This window comes from Orycteropus afer, unplaced genomic scaffold (assembly GCF_000298275.1).
Source record: "Orycteropus afer afer isolate SDZICR_OR568_19922 unplaced genomic scaffold, OryAfe1.0 scaffold00006, whole genome shotgun sequence".
NCBI lineage: Eukaryota > Metazoa > Chordata > Mammalia > Tubulidentata > Orycteropodidae > Orycteropus > Orycteropus afer.
Genome location: NW_006921593.1, coordinates 1,205,821 through 1,227,556, shown reverse-complemented (window position 1 = coordinate 1,227,556; position 21,736 = coordinate 1,205,821). Strand labels below are relative to the sequence as shown.

At 44.1% G+C, this 21,736-nt stretch overlaps 1 protein-coding gene across 1 annotated transcript in view; it reads right to left on the bottom strand.

Annotated features, from left to right (window-relative positions):
* The window catches only part of CUX1 (cut like homeobox 1), a 473,579-nt gene that overhangs the window by 181,169 nt on the left and 270,674 nt on the right, over positions 1-21,736 (bottom strand). Inside the window, exon 5 of the mRNA XM_007940080.1 lies at positions 2,712-2,849. Within this exon, the coding sequence (XP_007938271.1) occupies positions 2,712-2,849 (138 nt within the window). The remainder of the gene's footprint in view (positions 1-2,711; positions 2,850-21,736) is intronic.

Here is a 21,736-nt window from a genome sequence, read left to right as displayed (position 1 = left end):
TAGGATCGGTATGTTTTAAACTTTAGTTCTTCAACTCTGACACAAAATCAATGGTTACGAGTCCCTTCGGAGACCTTTTACTCCCTAAATGTTAAATTGAACTTTAAATGTTTACGTTGAGAAGGATCAATGGATTTTGCTGGGAAGAAGAGCTATGGTTTCTCTAATACATCGGGGGGAAAAAAAAAAAAAAGAGGAGGGAAAAATCAATGGTAAAATATAATATCATCTTATCGATGAGTCTTAAATGAGTCCCTTACTGAGGGAAGATTAATAAAGTTTTAGTGTGGGTTTAAGTACTTTCCTACAAAGAAAACAGTTCATAATGGGGTGCACACTTGGAAGAAGCAGTCTTAGCCCAAGTCGGGTGAAGTCTACAGATTTCTCTGGCATGGGTTGCAGCGCTGTTGCTTCACAGGTGACGAAAACCACATCGTGCGAAGTGGACAGAGCGTGCACCTGCTCAGCGGCCAGCCGGAAGGGGCCACCCTGGAGCCTGGGTGCCGAGATCACCCTCCAACAGAGACGGGTAGACTCGGGCAACCCGTGCAGGGCCCGGGGAAGAAGTGCACCCAGTGAGACGTTCCCCAGTGCCTGGAGGGCACCTGCCAGTGCCCTGCTGCATGGCGTGGCACATGACAGCCGGTGACAGGGGCAGCAGCAGGGCGCGATGAGCCAGCCCCGTGGGTTAGCGGCTCCAGGACAAAGCGTCTGTTAGGAGGCGGGGCTGTCCCTGCGAAGGCCAGACCTATACAACTCGCAGCTGTAGCACCACCACCACCACCACCTGCATGCTTACAACCTTCACGTCAGTAACCCAAAGGGAACGGCAAAGCAGGTGTAGGGTCCTGACTCAGAAGGCAAAGCCTGAGCTCTGTGTTCCCGGCACCCACCACAGGTGGACGCTTACGACATGGCTGAGGCCCAGAGGAACGAACGAGCAGACCCGGTGAGGCCCACACAGCGTCGTGACAAGGAGGCCCCGGGCTCAAGTGACAACACCATCTGCCTGTCAGAAGTGAGGACTAGCCTCTTCCTGCAGCCACGGCAACTATGAGAATCATCCCCTAAGAAAATGGGGCTTTTAACAAAGTGGGAGAACTTGTCCAGGGTCACACAGCTAAGCAGTGGGAGTGCAGGGGCTCAAGCAGGGGCTGGCGGCCTCTGGAGCCTTTGTTCCTAAGTCTTGGATCACTTGTTTCATTTCAAAACGCCCATCAGATGAGGCCTTTGGGAAGGCAAGCATCCCACAGCTTAGCTCTGGCTCCTGGCCAGCCCTGGTGTGCTGCGCTGGGTGAGAAAACAGCGGCCGGCCCACGGGGAACCCCCCGGCACCAGACCCCCCAACAAAGCAAAATCAAACCAAACAGAAGACAAACAGTGTGTCTGTCAAAAGCAGAAGCCAGCAGTCAAAAAGCGCAGCCCTTCAGGGAGAGCGCCTCTTGGAGCCGACTGTGCAGTTTGACCGGCCTCTTGCCAGAGCCCGTGGGCAATTTTGACAAGAAACGGTTCCCGCTGCGGGGAAGCAGAGCCTTCTCTCGGCCTGACCCCAGCTTGCTAATGCAGCTCGGCACTTTCAAGGAGAGTCAAGCAGTCCCTCCTGGTCCCGAAGCACGGCCGCTCTCGGTGAACCAGATGGAGGTGGGTCAGAGCCGACTCTGGCTCCCCTAATGTCCTATCACCCGCTCGCCCTGAAATCCAGCAAGGAGGCTCTGCGGGCCTGTGAAGGAGAGGGCTCCGAGACCCTAAGGAAGGGGCCCTGGGAGCGCTGCCCTCCACCACAGCCTGGGCTCTGGGGCACACTGCAGTCTCTTCTTGGATCTTACGCAGGGACAATGCCTCCTCGTGCCAAGCTTGTCCTCAAAGCCGAAAGAGGCTTCTCAAAGTCTTCCCTGGCTAAGTTATCAGGCCACGAGAGGCCTGTTACATCCAAGGCCACTCGGAGCGGGAAGCTGGCTGAGCCGCCTGCCTCCCCTCCGTACCTCCTCACCCACATCCCGAAACAAAAACAAACAGGCCGACTTTTTACTGGGAGTTGGCTGAAAAGCTCACAGCTGCTCTTGGATGGGTTTTTTTCAAGACAAGGAAGCCGTCAGCCTCCCCGAGTCTGAAGATATCTGCTTTTTAGGTGTAGGGGAGCTTTCCCTCTTCTTCCCAGACAGGACAAGCCAGGCCATCTCTGTCCTGTCTGCCTTGGTGATGGCTTGGCAACCACACCATGAGGGTGTGAGGGTGTTTGCCTTCGTTGTTAAGTCAGTAATCAAAAGGCGACTATGACAAGGAACTTGTCGTGCACAAGCGTGAAACTCTCAGGATGCGTCCAAGGTCTTAATCTATCAGCTGCGGTGAGTAAGTGACTTGCTGCATGGGACCCTTTGATCCCAAGCTGGCTCTCTGACAGGTGTCGCCTGAAGGCAGCACACTGGTCTTTTAAAAGGCAGATCCTATCACATGATGATACAGGAAGAATTTTCAAAGGAGCCTGATCAGTCCCGTCAGAGGGTAATAAAAACACACACGTCCTCATTGTGGGGAGGAAAAGCCTGACTTCTAAATAGCAGAGCATTATTATTCTCTGTCTTTAAGACTGCTATGATTCGTGCCACACCCTGACTTTATGACGTCTGCTACCATTAGAGCTAGTCCCAACAGCATAGGGGAGGCAATTAAAAAAAAGAAAGAAAAAAGCAAAGACTGAGTTTTCCACGCACCTTGATTTTTCACTTCAGCGAACTCCTTGTTGTACTCTTCCAGGGTCTCCCGAAGTTTCTGGTTCTCGGTCTCAACGTCATGCAGCCGCTGGACTTTGAGCTGGAGCTGTTGCCCGAGGTCCAGAGCAGGCACCGGGTCTGCAGGGCACGAGAAGTCACATCACCCCGCTCTCCTCGCCAGCTTGCAACCCTCGTGGGCGTGGACGGCCCCTCGCGGGGCCCAGGCGGTCAGACCCCCAGAAAGCTCCCCCAGGGCAGCCTCCCGAAGCCGAGGCCTCGCCTCCCGTGGCAGAGCCCCTGGAAGCCCCCCGCCGGAATGTGGACACCTCTCTGCTGCTCGACACAGGATGTGTCCAAAGACCGCAGCACGGACGCAGCACGCAGACCCACCCCGAGGTCCTCAAAGCATTCAGACAGGATGGGAAGGCTGTGGGATTCACCAAGTGCTCTGGTGCGGTGTAACTCTCAAACGACTGGCTCACTCTTTGATCCGATAAGAAGAGAAGAACACCTGGTGGTGGCAAGGGACGGGGCCCTGGGAAAATCCAGAGCTGTCCTGGGAGGAGAGAGTCCCTGACAAGGCGCCCAGAAGCTCAGCTTCCAGGAATTTTCACCAAGGTACAAACAGCACGTGCACTAACTCAGAGAGGTCTCACAGGCCACCAGACAGTCGTGGCTTGTTTCCCCGCTGGGCCTCACAATTCTGGGAAGAGATGTAAGATGGGCAGGCCATTTGTTTTACGGGATGGAGGCTGACGTGCAGAGAAGCTGTGGGACTTTTCCAAGACAACCCAGCCAGACAGAAGGCAGACAGTGTAAATCTAAGTCTCTTAGCTCCAAGTGACCCATCCATATCCAAGGAATGCCACCTGGCGGAAGGGAGGAAATAACTCCTTGGGCTTTAACAAGAAGCCACCCTACTCAGGAACATGATCTCTTGGCATCACGAGCTCCGTTACTAAGGAAAGAGGTGCAGAAGGAAAAGTCAGGGTGATTCAAAGACTGGAGAGCCCTGGGGTCAGCCTGTGCCCACAAGTCCAGCTGGTGGTGGCCCACCCCGTGCTCTGGCCCATCTCAGGCCACTGTACTCGTGATTATAATACAAAGAGTGGGACCACATGAGCAGGAAGGCAGCAACTGGGCCAGTGATGTGAGGTCTTGTGGCCGATTCAACATGATATTCACCATCAGATCCACATACAGAAAACTGAGTTTTAACCTGAATTTAGAGATTACAGCGATGGAATTTACTATATAGGCAGTCCCCGGGTTACGAATGTCTGGGCTGACTTACGTAGTTACAACCCTTCCACACATCCCCAAACCTTATTCTATTAAAAAGACAAGGAACGTACAATGGTTCGTGGTAACAAACGGGTGCTACTTTGTGATGTGCATTAAATACTATCATTATCACCGTATTATGTTAGAAATATTTCAGTAAATCTGGAAGTGCTCCTTTAACGTTTTTCATGCATAGAAAGGCACACTATATACTATACACTAAGACAAACATTTGACTAACTGATGTTAGATATGAACCATGCTTAACTCTTCTGACTTACGTGCAAATTCTACTTAAAGACAGATTAAGGAATGGAACCGTCTATAATCTGGGGACTACCTGTACTTGGAGGTACAGATACTAGCTCTTTGCATTTACCATTCCTTCTGAACAAAATGCAGAGACAGTCCATTTTCTTTCTAGTGTCAATCTTTATTTTTCTCCCCTGCTACCTAAAAAGAACTGATCATCCACACGCTGGGCACCAGCAGAAAACTGCCCCTGGAATTCTCGGGCTCCAAGGGACTGCTAACCAGAAGGTTGGCAGTTCAAACCCACCAGCCACTCTGTGGAAAGAAGACTGGGCAATCTACTTCCGTAAAGATTTATTGCCTCAGAAATCCAATGTGGGTCACTATGAGTTAGAGCTGACTCGATGGCAGTGTTTTTTTTTTTTTTTTTAAATGGAGTGGAAGAATACTGAAGTCCATGGGGCTTAGAAAAAATTATTGACTATATTTCTGGTATGGGCGCCAGTGGAATGGCTGCAAGGATTTAGTCTTCTCTTGAGGAATGCTAAACACCCAGCACAATGGGTCAACGAGGGTATAGATCCAAGTACTCACTTAATTTTGAAATACCAGAGCCATTAATTTTTCAGACCACCCTTGGTTCCTGGAGAGGAGGGCTAGGTCTCACCACGCCTTACTCAATGCTAACCACAAGCCAGGAACTCTTCAACATGCCAATGTCTTTTCAGAGTTTACAAGAGGCAGCCCTGGGATATGTCTAGCACAAAGTCAGCAGACTGCGTGTGCCAGGGTCCAATACCAACATTGTCCATCATGCAAAATCCCTGGCTGCTGGGCATTCATGCTGGGCGTATACTGTTTACGACGACCTCACTTTCTCCTCTGTGGCCTTTCATTATAGTTTTAATCCGTGTTAAAATAGGGTTCATTTTAAAGGCTATTTTGGGAGATCCAAAAAAACCAAACTCACTGCTGTCAAGTCAGATCCGACTCATAGTGACCCCTCTTTGGGTTTCCGAGGCGGTATCACTACAGAAGTAGATTGTCCACCTTCCTTCTGAGGAGTGGCTGGTGGGTTTGAACTGCCAGCTTTCTGGTTAGCAGTTGGAGGAGTAATGACACTAAAAACCAAATTCCTCCGATCATTCCAATCTCTTTCTGATTTCTCCAACTTCAGTATTTTCCCAGGGGTCTCTTCTTCTATTCTCCCCCTATGGCCTCATGCTGGGCAAATGACTGAAGGAAGTAACAGCAAACCCTCGACTCCCTTCATTTAGAACTACAACCTGAACTTGATACAGACTTTAGGGAAGGAGAGGCAAGGATGTGAAATACTGCACTTGCATAAAATTCTATTAACATTTGCTCCTGTAGGCTTTCCAGTACGGATGCCAGAACAAATGATATCTGTAGAGAGCTAAGCTAGTATACTGCCCTCCATCCCTAAAATTTCTTTCAAGAACTTTTCCAGTCCATTCCTTTTTTTTTTTTCCTTCCTCTTTTATTGTGGTGAAAACACACATCAAAACATTCACCAACATAACATTTTCCACGTTTACAGCTCAGGGACACTGATGACATTTTTCATGTTGTGCCATCATGAATGCTCTCCTTTTCCAAAACATTCCACCGCCATCAGCATAAACGCAATACCACAAAAACAAAAGCTTCCCCTTCCCACTTCCCTCCTACCCTGGTAACCACTAATCATCTTAGGTAGATTTATATACCTATTGAGCAATTTCCCCTTCCCTGCCCTCCCATCCCTGGTAGCCAACAAAAGCCTTTCCTTGACTTTTTAGAATAGCAGACCAATATAATATTTGTCCTTCAGACTGACTTATTTCACTCAGCACAATATCCTCCAAGTTCATCCCCGTTATGCAGTGTTTTGCAGATTCTACATTATTCTTTAGTGTTGCGTAGTATTCCATTGTGTGTATGTACCAAAGTTTGATTATCCATTCCTCTGCTGATGGGCATTTAGGTTGTTTCCATCTCTTTGCTACTGTGAATAGTGCTTCTATGAACATGGGTGTCCAGATGTCTATTCTGTCCTGGCTCTCACTTCTTTAGGATATATACCTACTGATGGGATTGCTGGACTGAATAGTATTTCTACTTCCAATTTTTTAAGGAATCCCCATAGCGATTTCTACAGTGGTTGAATCATTCCAGTCCTTCCTTTTTTTAAAAAAAGCCTTCCCTCATTCAAATCAGCAAGGAATTCAGTGAACATAAAAAATAGCACGCACATTATCAAGTGAATAACAACTAGACCTTTAGACAAATTTTCAATCCTCACAAAGCATTATACTGTAAATGAAAATTCTGGCAATCTCATAATTATTCATTATGGCATTTATATTTAATTTAGCACTATTAAAGGTTAATGCCTAAGTAGCAAAACTGGTCACAGAATAAAGAATGAACTGAATGTTCAAACATCTCTGTGCATTAAACTTCAAACTTTACTACAGTACAGTTGAATGACTAAACGCCTACAGCATTTGAATATTGTTTTGGGATATGTAAAAGGCATTGCTAAAGTACCTCTTAGGCTTAATTTTTATTACTTGTATTAAAGGAACAGCTAATTACCACATGACAATATAATGACTCTAGCATGTTTGGGCTAGAGACCAAAACAATGAATTTTGGCATGCTAAACCCCAACCTGCATGTTAATCTAGGGAAATCATAGCTTTTTTGTCTCGTTAATGATTTCCAATGCCATTTAAACCGCACACAAGTATTGTTAGGTCTTATTCTGAGCGTCACAAGCCTCGGATCTCAGCAGCTCGATTAGGGAATTTGTCTGGGGAGGCAAAGGAACACACCCACACGTGAAACATGAACACACACAACCCTGTAACCCTGTGTCTTCCCAGCATCCCCCAGTTCAGCATGCTTAATTGCCTGTTCCACCCACCCAGCATGATAATTCCAAAGCGCTTTACGATCACCCAACAGTTAATAAACGCTTTGAGGTGTATATAGCTCATTGTGCAACGCAGGGCTCAAAGCACATAATTCTAACAAACAACAGCAGTATCGTCACCTATACTTAGCAGTGCCTTTTCCGAAGCACATGTAACATCACCTCATTAATCCCAGCTACTGCACTCAGAGGCCGAGGAGGGTGCTCCGTGGTGTGCCGGGGGCTGACAACTCACACAGGGACGGAAGGAGGCAAGATGAGCCACGGAAGCAGTAGGGGAAATTCTAATGAAGATGTCTGCTTCCTGAACTAGCAGTCAACTAAATTATACTGTGTTTTCAGGTCATAATTTAACAAGTATTTCCTAAGTATCTATCTGTTCTGGGTAAGGCCCTGGGTTAGCACTGGGACGGACATGCAGCAGAGGTGGCCAGGACTAGCCTTGCAGCAGACGTGAACTAGGACAAGTAACAAAGGTGAAGCAAGAAGGTCTGCCAAATATCAGTTGAGGGGACACTACTCGCAAATAGAGACGCTGTGGGGAGGCTGGGAGGAAGAGAGGGCACCTGAGCAGCAGATCCCTTAAATATAAACATACACAGGCGAGTCCTATGGACATCTCTCTCTCTCTTTTTTTTTTTTTTAACCAGGAGGAAGTTTCTAGACCACAGCACAGGGAATAAGGAACCTAAGCAGAGCACAACTGTCTTGCTGGGTTGAGAAGACCGAGCTCACAGCTTAAGAGGCTGTTGTTGTTGTTGTTGTTATGTGCCGTCGAGTCAAACCTGACTCATAGCGACCGCTCCTTGGGTTTCCGAGGCAGTATCACTACGGAAGTAGGATTGCCCAACCTTCCTTCCGAGGAGTGGCTGGTGGGATTGAACCGCCAGCCGTCTGGTTAGCAGGCAAGTGTCTCAGCCACTATGGAATTTGCAGGGCAGAGCACTGGAGAGGAGGGAACTATGTAGCTAAAACAATCTGCAGAGGGTCTTCTGGAGTCTGCTGCTGAAAGCTAGAGTGCACATACATTGGATGAAACTCCCTAAGGCTGGGATCCCTTAGACCACAGAGGTTTAAGCTGAGAAATTCTCAGACCTTAGGGGGCTGGGAGAATGGATGACAGCCAGTTGGGGGCATTCAGTAGAGATGCTGGAAAGGCCATGCCACAGTGGACGACAGCACCAGTCCTAAAGGAAAGGTTATTCTAGAGTCAAACAAAAAAAACTTAAAAAGCAAGACTCAGAATGACTGAGCTGATCTGCAAGTAGTTTAACTGCCTGTCAAAACAAACTTCAACACTCTTAAGAAAGATAACAAAATCCAAACACTTAACATTCTCAATGTCCAACATGCAATGAAAAATTATTAGATAAAGAAAGCAGAAAACTGTGGTTCATAATCGGGGAAAAACAGTTAACAAAAACAGATCCACAGACGCAAAGAGATATTGGAATTAGCAGACAAAGACTGTTATAATCAAGACCTTACAGAAAAACATGAACACAGCAAGGAGAGAGATAGAAGATGTAAGAGAATCAAATTAAATTGAAAGCTGAAAATATAGTGTCTAAAATGAAAAATCCACTAGATTGACTTAACAGCAGATTAGATACGGCAGAAGAAAAAAAAGAGCAGTAAACTCGAAGACATGGTCACAGAAACTGTCTGAAGAGAAGCAAAGAGGAAACATTTGAAAAAAAAGAAAAAGAAAAAGAAAAGAAAGTGACCCAAACCTCAGTAACTTGTAAAAAGAATATCAAGCAGTCTAACATATGCATACCAGAAAAGGGGTGGGAGTATTTGAAAACACAGTGGCCAAAAAATCTTCTGTATTTGGAGAAAACAATAAAGTCACAAGTTCAACAAGCTCAACAAATTCCAAACAGGATAAACACAGGAATACCAAACTAAGGCATATCATAATCACGTGCTTTGAAGACAAGTATTTAAAAAAAAAAATTCTTGAAAGTCAAGAGAAAAGAAAACTCACTATGCAGGGGAAAAAAGCTCATGACTCTAACTTCCCGTCATAAACAAAGTTAGTTCTAAGAAAGAAAAAACAAAATAAAACTGCCAATTTACAATTTTAGACCCCACAAGAATATTCTTCAAAAAATGAGGGCAAAGGGGGTAATTTTTTTTTTCTTTCTTTCCTACATGAACAAAGGGAGCTCTGGTGGTGCAGTGCCTAAGGCATTTGATTGCGAACAAGAAAGATGGCGGTTTAAACCCACCAGCCACTCCCCGGGAGGAAGATTGGGCAATCTATTTCCGTAGAGGTACTGCCTCAGAAACCCAAGGAGGGGTCGCTATGAGTTACAATCAACTCAAGGACAGTGAGTTTGGTTTTTAGTTTTGAGATGAACAAAGCTGGTAGAATTCATTGCCAGCACATCTACACTATATAATAAGGAACATTCCATAGAAAGAAAGAAACCGGTACCAGATGAAAACCTGGATCTCCATAAAGGAATAAACAACCCTGGAAATAGTAAAAATGTGGCTTAAAAATAAAAGAGAGTGGGGAAAAATAATGTATTTATTTTTTCTCATTTTTAATTTCTTTAAAAATTAATGGACTGTTAAAGCAAAAATAGTAACAATGTCGTATTGAGTAGTAACATGTAGAAGTAAAATGTATAACAACGTGCAAAAAACAGGCGGGGGGGGGTGGGGAATGAAAGAGTGCTATAAAATTCTTACATTTTATGTAAAGTGGTATATTATTTTAAAGTAGACTGGGCTAGGCTAAAAATACTTATTGTAAACCCTATAGCAACCACCAAGAAAATAAAGCAAAGACTTAGAGCTAATAATTCCCACTGCCATCAAGTCAATTCTGACTCATAGTGACCCCCACTGGGTTTCCAAGGCTGTAAATCTCTACGGAAGTAGATTGCCTCATCTTCCTCCTGCAGAGCAGGTGGTGGGTTTGAACCACCGACCTGATTAGCACCCAATGCCTTACCCATTACATCACCAGAGCTCCTTAATAAGATAATTAGGAAGATAAAATAAAAGTATAAAAATACTCAAAGAATAGAAAGGAAAAATGCAACAAAACTCAGATAAGACAAATAGAAAACAAACAGCAAACTGGTAGACTTCAACCCAACTTTACTGCTAATTACATTAAATGTAAATGTAATTAAAAGGCCGATTGTCAGACTGGATTAAAGGTGAGACACAAACACGTGCTATTTATAAGAAATATGATGTAAATATTTAGCCATAGATAACAGGTTAACAGCTAAAGAACAGAGAAATATATACTATGAAAATATTAATCAAAAGAAAGCTAGAGTGCCTGTATAAATATCAGGCAAAGAAAATTTCAAGATGAGAAATACTATCAGGGATAAGGAAATCATTTCATAAAGATACAATAACCAAGTCAACATGATGCTAAACCATCTTAAATGTGTAAGATGGATAAACAGAACAAAGTTTCAAAGTATATGAGTCAAAAAATGAATAGAACTGGGAGAAGAAAAAAAACCACACAAATAGGGATTTCCAACTCCTTTCTTAGTCATTAACAGTAGAAGAAAATATAGACTCAGTATGGTTAAAAAGACTCTAACCACACTATCCACCAACTGAATCTAACTGACATTTACAGAACACACCACTCACCAACTATGAAGTATACATTCTCTTCAAGTGCACATGGACCACTCCACTATGCCATAAAACAATGTTTTGATAGATTTAAAACAACAGATATGATACAGAACATGTTCTCTGACCTAATCAATGACCTAATCTTCTACCATAAGAAACTAGAAAAGGAAGAGTAAATTAAACCCAAAGTAATGAAAAGTACACAAACAATAAAGATAAAAGCAGAAATCAATGAAACTGACAACAGAAAATAGAGAGAAAACAATGACACCAGAAGCTGGTCCTTAAAAAAGAAAAAATCATTAAAATTGGTAAATCTCCACGCCAGACTGCTTCAGACCAAAAAAAAAAAGAACTTATAAATTTCCAAGATCAGGAATCAAACAAAGAACACCACTACATAACCTACAGGTATTTAAGTGATTTAAACGGTAATATTATGAACAACTTTAGGCCAGTATATTTGATAATTTAGATAAAATGGACTAATTCCTTGAAAAATTATCTACCAAAACGGACTTAACAAAAAACGGAAAATCTCTATCTATTAAAGAAAATAATTTATAATTAAAAACGTTGCAGCAAAGAAAATCCTACACCCTGATAGCTTCATGGGCAAATTAAGAGAAATTTTTAAAAAGCAAACTAATAGCAATCTTTCACAGACTCTCTCAGCAAACAGGGGCAGGGGGATGAGGTCTCAATTTATTTTGTATGAGACCCGACTACCTTGATCTCAAAACCGGATAAAGTCATTTAACTACAATAACAGCAGCAAAATACAGTCTATTTTGCTCATTAACATAAATGTAAGAATCCTTAATAAATCTTAGCAAACTGAATCCAGCCATTTGAAAAATCCTAATACATCAAGGTCAAGTGAGATTTACCCTAGGAATGCAAGATGGTTTCATATTAGAAAATTAAAACTATTTTACCACATTAAGACAATAAAGGGGAAAATCTTATCTTCTCCAAAGATGCAGAAAAAAACATCTGACAGAATTCAATATCCCTTCATGACAAAAACTCACAGCCAAAGTGAAACAGAATGGCATTTCCTCAATCGCATGGAGGAGCCCTACAAAAACCCACAGCAAACATCATATTTAATGCTGAAAGACTGAGTGTTTTTTCCTAAGATGAGAAAGCAAGGATGTCCACTCCCAGTCAGTGTTATACTAAAGGTCCCAGCCAGTGCAGACAGTACAAGAAAAAGAAATATAAGACACACAGATTGAAAATCTATATAGATATAGAAAACTTGAACAAGATCAACCAACCTGGCCTAATTGACATTTATAGAACACTCTACCCAACAATCACAGAATATCCATTCTCTTAAAGGGCACATGAAATATTCAAGATAGAATACCCTTGGGGATTTACCAACACACCTCCAAAGCTAATGAATACACTTAGCAATCATAGGATATAACATTATTATATAAAAACCAACTGCACTTTTGTATAAAAGTAACAACCACTGGAAAATGAAATTTAGAAAAGAGTATCATTCACTAAAACAGAAAATATTATCTATTTAGGGACACATTAAATAGAGTATGTACATTGAAAACTATAAAATATTGCTAAGTGAAATTAAAGAAGATCTAAATAAATATACCATGTTTGGATTGGAAATCTCAATAGTGTTAAATTATTAATTCTCTTCCAATTAATCTACAGATTCAGTAGAATTCTAATCAAAGTCCTGGCAGGCTTGTTTGTAAAAGCTGAGAAGCTGAATTTACGAATTATGTAGAAACTCAACTAGTCAAAACAATTTTGAATGAGAAGACCAAAGATAAAGGATTGATATTGCCTGATTTCAAGATGACTCCAAGGCTGTAATACTCAAGATAAGGGGTGATGGTGGAAGGGGAGGCGCACAGAGAAACACAACGGAGCGTCTAGAAAAAGACCCACACACATACTAGAAATGAATTTTCCACAAAGGTGCAGAAAAGGATAGTCTTTTCAGCAAGTGGTGCCCCAATGCCTGGATATGGAAAAAACTGAACTTTTGACTGTTAACCGCACATCAAACATAAAAATTAACTCAAAATATATCATAGGTGTAAAGGCAAAAGATAAAACTATACAAGTTCTCTTGGGAAAAAAAAAAAGAATGAAAGAAACAGGAGAAAAAAAATCATGACCAGTGATTTCTCAGAACATAAAAAGCAAGAATCAAAAGCAGAAAAAATTATAAACTGTTCTTTACAATAATAAATTTCTACTCTTCAAATGACAACAAACTGGGAAAAATATTCACAATGATGATGTTTGACAAAGGACTTGTATCCAGAATACATAAAGATTTACAAGTAAATCATAAGATAAACAACCCATAAAAAAAACAAGCAAAACATTTAAACAGATACTTTACAAATTAAGATATATGATGACCAATAAGCACATTAAAAAAAGAGTTCAACATTGTTAGTCATTAAAGCCAAAAACCCACTTTCATCAAGCCAATTCCGACTCATAGCAACCCTTTAGGGCAGAGCAGAACTACTGCCCCATAAGGTTTCCAAGGCTGTAAAACTTTATGGAAGCAGACTGCCTTATCTTTCACTGCAGAGTGGCTGGAGGGTTTGAACCACTGACCTTTTGGTTAGGACCCAAATGCCTTAACCACTGTGCCACCAGAGCTCCTTTATTAGTCATTAGGAAAATGTAAATTAAAACCACAATGTAATACATTCCATACTTAGTAGAATATCCAAAATTAAAAAAGAGTGACAATACCAAATGCTGAAGAGGACATGAAGCAACTGGAACCCTTTCTTACATGTTTGAAAAACTTTTGAGTTTCCTGAAAAATAAAATGTGTACCTACCCTACAATCCAATAATTCCAGTCCTAGCTATTGTCTAAGAGAAATGAAAGTTTATAGCAACAAACTACATAAATGTTTACAGTAAATTTATTTCTAACAGCCCCAAACTGGCAACAATCCCAATGTCTAAGTTTATTGTTATCCCCCCACACGCAATAAAAAGGATAACTGATAGCAGGAGCAATATGGATGAATCCCAACATACTATGCAGAATAAAAAAAGCTACAAACATAAGTAAACACTAAACAATTCCATTTATATAAAACTCTAGAAATGATCAATCAATGCTTGCTGGGGTTTGGGATCATTAGGGAACTTTTAAAATAAGTGAAATGTTCGACATCTTGATTCTGAGGGTGCTCACACGATTAATCTGTACTGGATGTATTTTATTAATGTAAATACATCTCAATAAAGTTGATTTGGGAGCTTTGGTGGCATAGTGCCTAAGGTATTTGACTGCTAACCAGAAGGCTGGCGGTTCAAACCCATCAGCCACTCCTTGTAAGGAAGGTTGGGCAATCTACTTCCATAGTGATACCACCTTGCAAAACCAAGGAAGGGTCGCCATGAGTTGGATCTGACTTGATGGCAGTGAGGTTGTTTTTTTTTAGGATTTGGGTGAAGATTTACAGAGCAAATTCACCTCTCACACAGCAGCTCACATACACTTTGTCTCATGTCATTGACCAAAATTTACAATGCAGCAGCTCCCCTCCCACCTCCTCCCCACAGTCACCTCCTCCCAGTGTCCATCCCTTCATACTCTTCTGCACCCTGAGAGGCCCATTGTCTGCCAACCCTGTATATGATCTTGGATACACTCTCCATTTAGACATACAGGTTTTTTTTTTTTAAGCTGATTTTAAAATATAATTTTTAGTGACAGCAAAAGTTCCTTGTACTGCTTAATAAAAAATCAAAGTCTGTATTCTTCGTCTTATTCTTTCGATTCCATTTTTGTTCTTGTTGTTCTTGTTAGGGGCCATCAAGTGGGCTCCTACTCATAGTGACCCCAGGTACAACAGAATGAAACACTGCCTGGTTGGGCCTGTGCCAGCCTCACAGTCCTTGTCATACCTGAGCCCATCACTGCAGCCACTGTGTCAATCCATCTCATTGAGGGCCTTCCCCTTTTCTGCTGACCCTCCACTTTACCAAGCATGACATCCTTCTCCAGGGAATGGTCCCTTCTGACATCACCAAAGCTGAGACGAAGCCTAGCCATTCTCACTTCCAAGGAGCATTCCGGCTGTACTTCTTCCAGGACAAATTTGTCAGTTCTTCCGGCAGGCCACGGGACTTTCAGTATCCTTCACCAGCACCACTCAAAAGCATCAACTCTTTTTTGGTCCTTATTCACCGTCCAGTTTTCACATGCATATGATGAAGCTACCGAATATACCATGGCTTGGGTTAGGCACATCTTAGTCTTCAAAGAGACATCTCTGTTTGCTCTTCAGTACTTTAAGAAGGTCTTTTGCAGCAGATTTGCCCAGTGCAATATGTCCTTGACTGCTGCTTCCATTGATGTTGAGTATTGCAACCAAGTAATATGAAATCTTTGACAACTTCCATCTTTTCTCCATTTATCATGATGCTGCTTATTGGTCAAGTTGTGAGGATTTTCATTTTATGTTGTGGTGTAATGCATACTGCAGACTGTAGTCTTTAATGTTCATCAGTAAGTGCTTCAAGTCATCTTCACTTTCAGTAAGCAAGGTTATACCATCTGCATATTGCAGGCTGTTAATGAGTCTTCCTCCAATCCTGATGCCATGTTCTTCTTCACATAGTCCAGCTCCTTGGATTATTTGCTCAGCATACAGATCGAATACGTATGGTGAAAGGATACACACTCCCTTCCCGATTTTAAACCATGCAGTATCCCCTTGTTCTGCTCGAACGGTAGCCTCCTGGTCTATGTGCAGGTTCCTCATGAGCATGGTTAAGTGTAAAAATTCCATTTTCGGTATGTATATTTCATATCCTATTGTAATTATAGATGTATATCATCTATAAACAAACAAACAAAAATATAATGGGGGTACAATTTCAGTGGCTTTTCCTGTTCAGTTACATGAGCAAGAGTAGTCTGGAGACCACTGACTTACAGACCTATCTGGCTGCTGAGCGAAGGACGGACTCCAGTAGACTGAGTGATGCTGGAGGCCCACTAAGGCCAGACGCTGTGGCTTGGCCGAGGGTGGCGGTGGTGGCTGAAGTGATGAGAAGAGGTCAGATTTGGGGCAAGTTTTAGGGGTACAGTCAACAGGACTTAATCACTGCAGTGCAATGGACCACGTTCACATGGCCTTTCTCCCCATGGCCTTTCAACTCCCACTAAATGCAAATAAGGTGCCTGTGGCTTACCAAGGGGATGGGACAGCTTGCTAGTAATGCAAATAGAGTGCACGGAACCCCAGTGTGTGGGTTGTGGTTGTTGCTAGGTGCCATTGAATCAGTTCTGACTCATAGAGACCTTAGGTACAACAGAACAAACCACTGCCTGGTCCTGTGCCACTCTCACAATCGTTGCTAAGTTTGAGCGCACTGTGCTAGCCAGAGTGTCAATCCCTCATTGAGGGACTTCGTTTTCATGATCCTCTACTTTACTGAGCATAATACCCTTCTCCAAGGATTGGTCCCTCCTGATAACATGTCCAAAGTATGTGAAACAAAGTATCAACATCCTCTCTTCTAAGGAGCATTCTGCCTAGATGTCTTCCAAGACAGATGTGTTCATTTTCTGGCAGTCCATGTTAAATCGAATATTCTTCACCCACACCATAATTCAAAGGCATCAATTTGTCTTCAATTTTCCTTAGCCATTATTTAGCTTTCACATGCATATGTTGTGATTGAAAATACCATGGCTTGGGTCAGGTGTACCTTAGCTCTCAAAGTGACATCTTGAAAGAAGTCTTTTGCAGCACATTTGGCCAATGCAGTACATCATTTAAATTTCTTGGCTGCTGCTTCCATGGGCATTGATTGCAGATCATTTTACTTGGATTTACAATCTACGCCTGTGGGGTAGGGTCATGCAAATAAAGTTTAAGTAACCCTAATGAGGGGATTGGTCAGTTTTGCCATCCTCCTTAGGCTTAAAAGAGAGTTAATCCCAGAACAGAGGGGGACCTCACCACCCCAAGAAGAGGTAAGAGCAGAATGCACCTTTTAGAGCTGATGTGCCTGTGCTGAGAACCTCCTACACCCAGGACACAGACAGAGAGCACTGTAACACCAGAGACGGTGCTAGAGAGTAAAACGCAGCAGCAGAGAAAACAGCAGCAGAACCAGAGACTGGTGTGAGACGGTGCAGTAGGCTTCCTGGTCCATGGGGCAAGGCAGTTACAGTGGGGGTGCTGAGAGCCTCAGGGAGGAGGCTTCCAGGTGGAATGGGGTGCCTCCAGGCACTTGCTGGCAGAGCTAGGCTTGCTGACTTATAGAGCCAGAGACCTGAGTGCCTTTGGGCAGGAGGCATCCTGGTGAAGTGGACTCCCTGGGACACTCACGGGCAGAGCGCAAGAGCCTTGGAACACTTGCCCAAGCATGGCAGAGCCTGGGCGTGGGGGAGGGTGAGATGCCAAGTGCTGGAAAGGAGCCTGCAGCGGGGCTGACAGGAAGCTGTCCTGATTGAAGAACTGTATCCTGGGTTGTTCCTGATCCCGAATTTCAACTTACTACTTTGCTAATGAACCCCGTGACCATGAGTACGGTCTGTGAGTTCCGTGTGGCCACTGTAACAAATTATGGAACCCAGCTGAGAAGTACAGAATGTTGCGGGAGGGACGGCTGGTGTCAGAATTAATAAAAAGGCTGGAGGGTGGGAGTATGTTTAGCCTCCACTTCATAGGAATCAGCCTTGGGCTGATGTGGACAGCGAGTCTCTCCTCCCCTCTGTGAAGTTACATGAGGAGGTCAGATGACGCTGCCACCACGCCATTTTTACACTGACAGGTTGAGTGTCAAGTGTGAGAGAAAGAAAGGAATCAAGGATGGCTCCTGCATTCGTTGTGAAGAAACCAGGAGGGTGCAACCATTTCCAACCTAAGTGTGGAGGGGCTTTAGAGGGAAAACAATTGTTCTCTTTTGGTTGTGGACCCTAAAAGATGTCAAAGGTCAGTCAGGGAGAGAAAATGAAGAATGAAGTACATGAAAAAAAGACAAAGGCTCAGAACAGAGCGCCCAGGTACTCCAACATTTGGAGGAGAAGACAGCTGCGAAAGCCTGACCAGGTAAGAAAGTGCAGGCGGCAGGTATAATCTACTTGGCTGTGATGGGAGCAGAGAACTAGCAGATAGAATTCTTCACTGACTATAGGAGTTTTCTCAATGAAATATGAAGTATGTTAGAAACAGGCACAGAAAGGAGGTGTGACATAAGCCATGCAAGGGGAATAGCAAGAAATAAGGTCGGGGCCAGTTTAAGGCTATTTATACCTTATGCAAACTAACTTATTGTGGTCCTCCAAAGCAAAACCGAATTCAGTACCATCAAGCTGATTCCAACTCATAGCGACCCCCATTGGGTTTCCAAGGCTGTAAATCTTTACGGAAGCAGACTGCCTCATCTTTCTTCTGTGGAGCGGCTGGTGGGTTCGAACCACCGATCTTTTGGTTAGCAGCCAAACGCCTTAACCACTACACCACTAGAGCTCCTTACTGCGGTCCTCCTGGGAGTGTAACACAAACACTGTATTTTAGATTCCCTGGGTTGCTATAAAGGCAGGCTTGGCATGCTCTGATGAAACCCAGAAGTCCTGGTGCGGGGAGGCTGTGGCAGAAAGATGACCACTGTGTCGAATTTCCTGGAGAGTGATGGAGCTGAGAAGCAGGGCTTCAGATTCAGTGGGCCGTGGTGTACTGGGGGCAGTGGGGAGAAGGGTGGTGCGGAGGGCTTGTGGTAAACTGGTTCTCTACATATTGTGAGGCCTGAAAAGCCTGATCTTAATAAACCCAAGGCCCGTGTTTGCACAGAGAGCTGTGTGGCGACAGTGCCGTCCCCTGCCATTAGCCAGAGGATGAATGCACCCCTTGTGAACACCACTCCTCAAATGACATCACAGCGCAGCAGACGTTACTTTTCGCCAGGGCACTCTAGGCTAATGTAATCATACGATTACATAATTAACCCAGCTGTCTCGTTAAGAAAATCAACTGGAATTCAGGGCATAATTAGTCATACAGCAATTAGCATGCTGATGAGCAACTGATGAAAAGCTGTCTAGATATTGAGCGTGCCAGGACCACCCCAGCTACGGCAAAGGGGGAAAAAGGCAACACACCTCTCCATGCACGCATGCACACTGGCGAGGAGCTCAAGTCGCATCAGCCGTCCCCCTGCGTGCTTGAGCGCTAGGTCAAGGGCTGGGGAAGAGAGCCAAGGGTGAGAGCCCAGAGAGCGTAAGGCGCGACGCAAAGGCTGCGCCCTATCTTGTCACGTCTGCCTTTTAAAGCCCATTCCTCAACCTGCAAACCTACTGTACACTAGAGAGAGGCTGATGTAGTGCCCCATTCATTCATGAATGAGGTGGGAGGTAGGAGAGCCACCTCACTGCGCGCTTCCACTGCCCCGGTCGGGGTGGCTGCACAGGTCCGGCGCCAGGCCAGGCCCTGCAGCGGAGGCCGGAGCCTGGGTGAAGGCCCAGGCTGCAGCCCAGCTCCTCCTTCTTGCCCACATTGGTACGTGTGGCTGACTCTTGTGCATGAATGAAAATGTTTTATGAAGGTAAAACTGAAAATCTGCAAAGGGGATCCACAAGTCTCAGGCTGCTGAAGTTAGGCGGGTACTCTGGAGGGGCCGTGGGCACTGGTCTGGTGTGCCAACACCCTGGAGGCCTAGAATATACGGACTGGAGTATCTGTACAGGATCAGGCTGGACCGGCGACATTTCTAGAGCCTTCAGGAAGTGCTACCAAGCACATGGGTGAACATCTCAGCTACCAGAAGCAAGGCTATTTCTAAACAACCCGAAGACTTCATCATTTTCTTCAGAAGTCTGACTGTGGGATTGCTGAACGAAGGGGAAGAAGAATGGAAGGAACAGTGTTTTCTCATTTTAACCTTTAAAGAGCCTTTACTTGAAACTAGCAAGATGGACACAAAGGACTGGATGACTATTTTCTTCTTAAGAAAGGACATTACAGAGCAGTTTTCAGAAATGATGGCATTTCCCTTTATTTCTGGATCCTAAAGGCCAGGCTGACAGGATACTCACTAGAGGTTTTTCCAAAATCTTAACAGACTCCCCTAGGAGCTCTGGTAGCACAGTGCCTAAAGCACTTGACTGCTAACCAGAAGGCCTGCGGTTCAAACCCACCAGCCACTCCTCGGAAGGAAGGTTGGGCAATCTACTTCCGTAGTGATACTGCCTCGGAAACCCAAGGAGGGGCTGCTATGAGTCGGGTCCGACTCGACGGCACATAACAACAACAACAACAACAGACTCCCCAGGAAAGACCCTGGAACAGGTTGTAGAAATGGGAGCGCCCATAAAATGGACCCTCTTCAGCTGCCTCTCTTAGACTTTCTGAAAACCAATGAGAACTTTTCACAATTACAAGGCAGTTATTGGACGGACACACACCAGGAGAGAGAAGTCATGAAACACTGAGTTCCAGCATTTTCATGAGTCCATGAATATTTTATACCACCGTGATGTGCTTCCCAAGACTTAAATCTTAAAATAAAACTCTTCCAGGCACTGCCTTTGTGTCTGCAGGACCCAAACCACATCTTAGCAAGAGTGCCACAGGCAGAGGGGGGAGGCAGAGGCAACTTCCAAGGGAGGTTCTTGCAATGAGGTTCCCCAACTGTGGCCAGCCCACCAGAAAGCTCTGCAGGACCAACGCACGTGTGGTAGCTCCCCCGACCCCATCTCTCTTTCTCCTCCTTTTTTGGTTAAAACTGTTACTAGCTGTTTCCGAGAGAAAAGCCACCAGTTGTGTTTGATACAAATGTGCAGGTATCACACAGATACTAACCTGACTACTGCACACGTTCTTAACAGGGGCTATTGAGAAATTAAGGTTGCAACCTGATTACCTTACTGATTTGTGCTTTTAACTTCTGATTGTAGAAATAAATACATTCTCATTGTAAAAAAAAAGTCTGAACGGTATCAAGAAGAGCGAGTCACCTATACAAGGTTAATTACCGGCATTTTACGCACATCATCGTTGTTGCTTTGCTTAGATCACACTGAAGTCCCCGCGAGTGAGGAGCCCTTAGGAAGACCTTCCGGAACGCTTCCCACGCTCTGAGAGGTTCACACTTTGAGAGCTGAGACTTCTACTTCTTGTTTAACACAATAAGGATGGAGATTTTACTTGTTTAATTACAGAATATTTCCTCACAGGTGCTGTCGACTCTCCCATCACCGAAATGTGAGCCGCCCGAGGATGGACAGGGGCCACGTCTTACATTGTATCTCTGGTACGTGGTCCAGCACCTGAGTGAAGGCAAGCATGGCTTTTTACACAGTACACCTGCAATCTTTCCTCACACCCCTGGGTCACTGTTATTGACAGACACTGAACTTTGCTGTCACCCACAGACACAGAGTCTGACGTAGAAGAACACTGGCTTCCTGATGGGAGTGGCTGGAGGCTCACCAGTTGTCCTCATCCAGTCACGACACTGGTGGACAGAGATGATGCTTTCCTCATGTGGATGATCGTTAGCAAATACATAGAAATCTCATTCAAGGTATGTTAAAGTTAAAAAAAATTAAACATTTGTAAGTTGAAGGCAATTCCTACATACCGATCATGTATACTTTGATATATCTGACTATGATCAGATTGACAGATGCAGCCCCTTCTACGGACGACGTAAAATTGTGACCTTCCTGTGACTCTGACTATAAACTCACTCTCCTACAGCTGAGATTGCCACAATAAAGGCAAAAGCCATTTTCAATGAGAATAACAATTAGAGCTGATAACAGAATTAGGAACAGAAGACTAATTCCCCCAATTTTTGTTTGTCTTCCTTCTTAATTCTGTGAAGAGATGGAACTATGTAAACAAGTACTGTCATCCAGAGGTGGCGGTAACAACGCTGTGGTA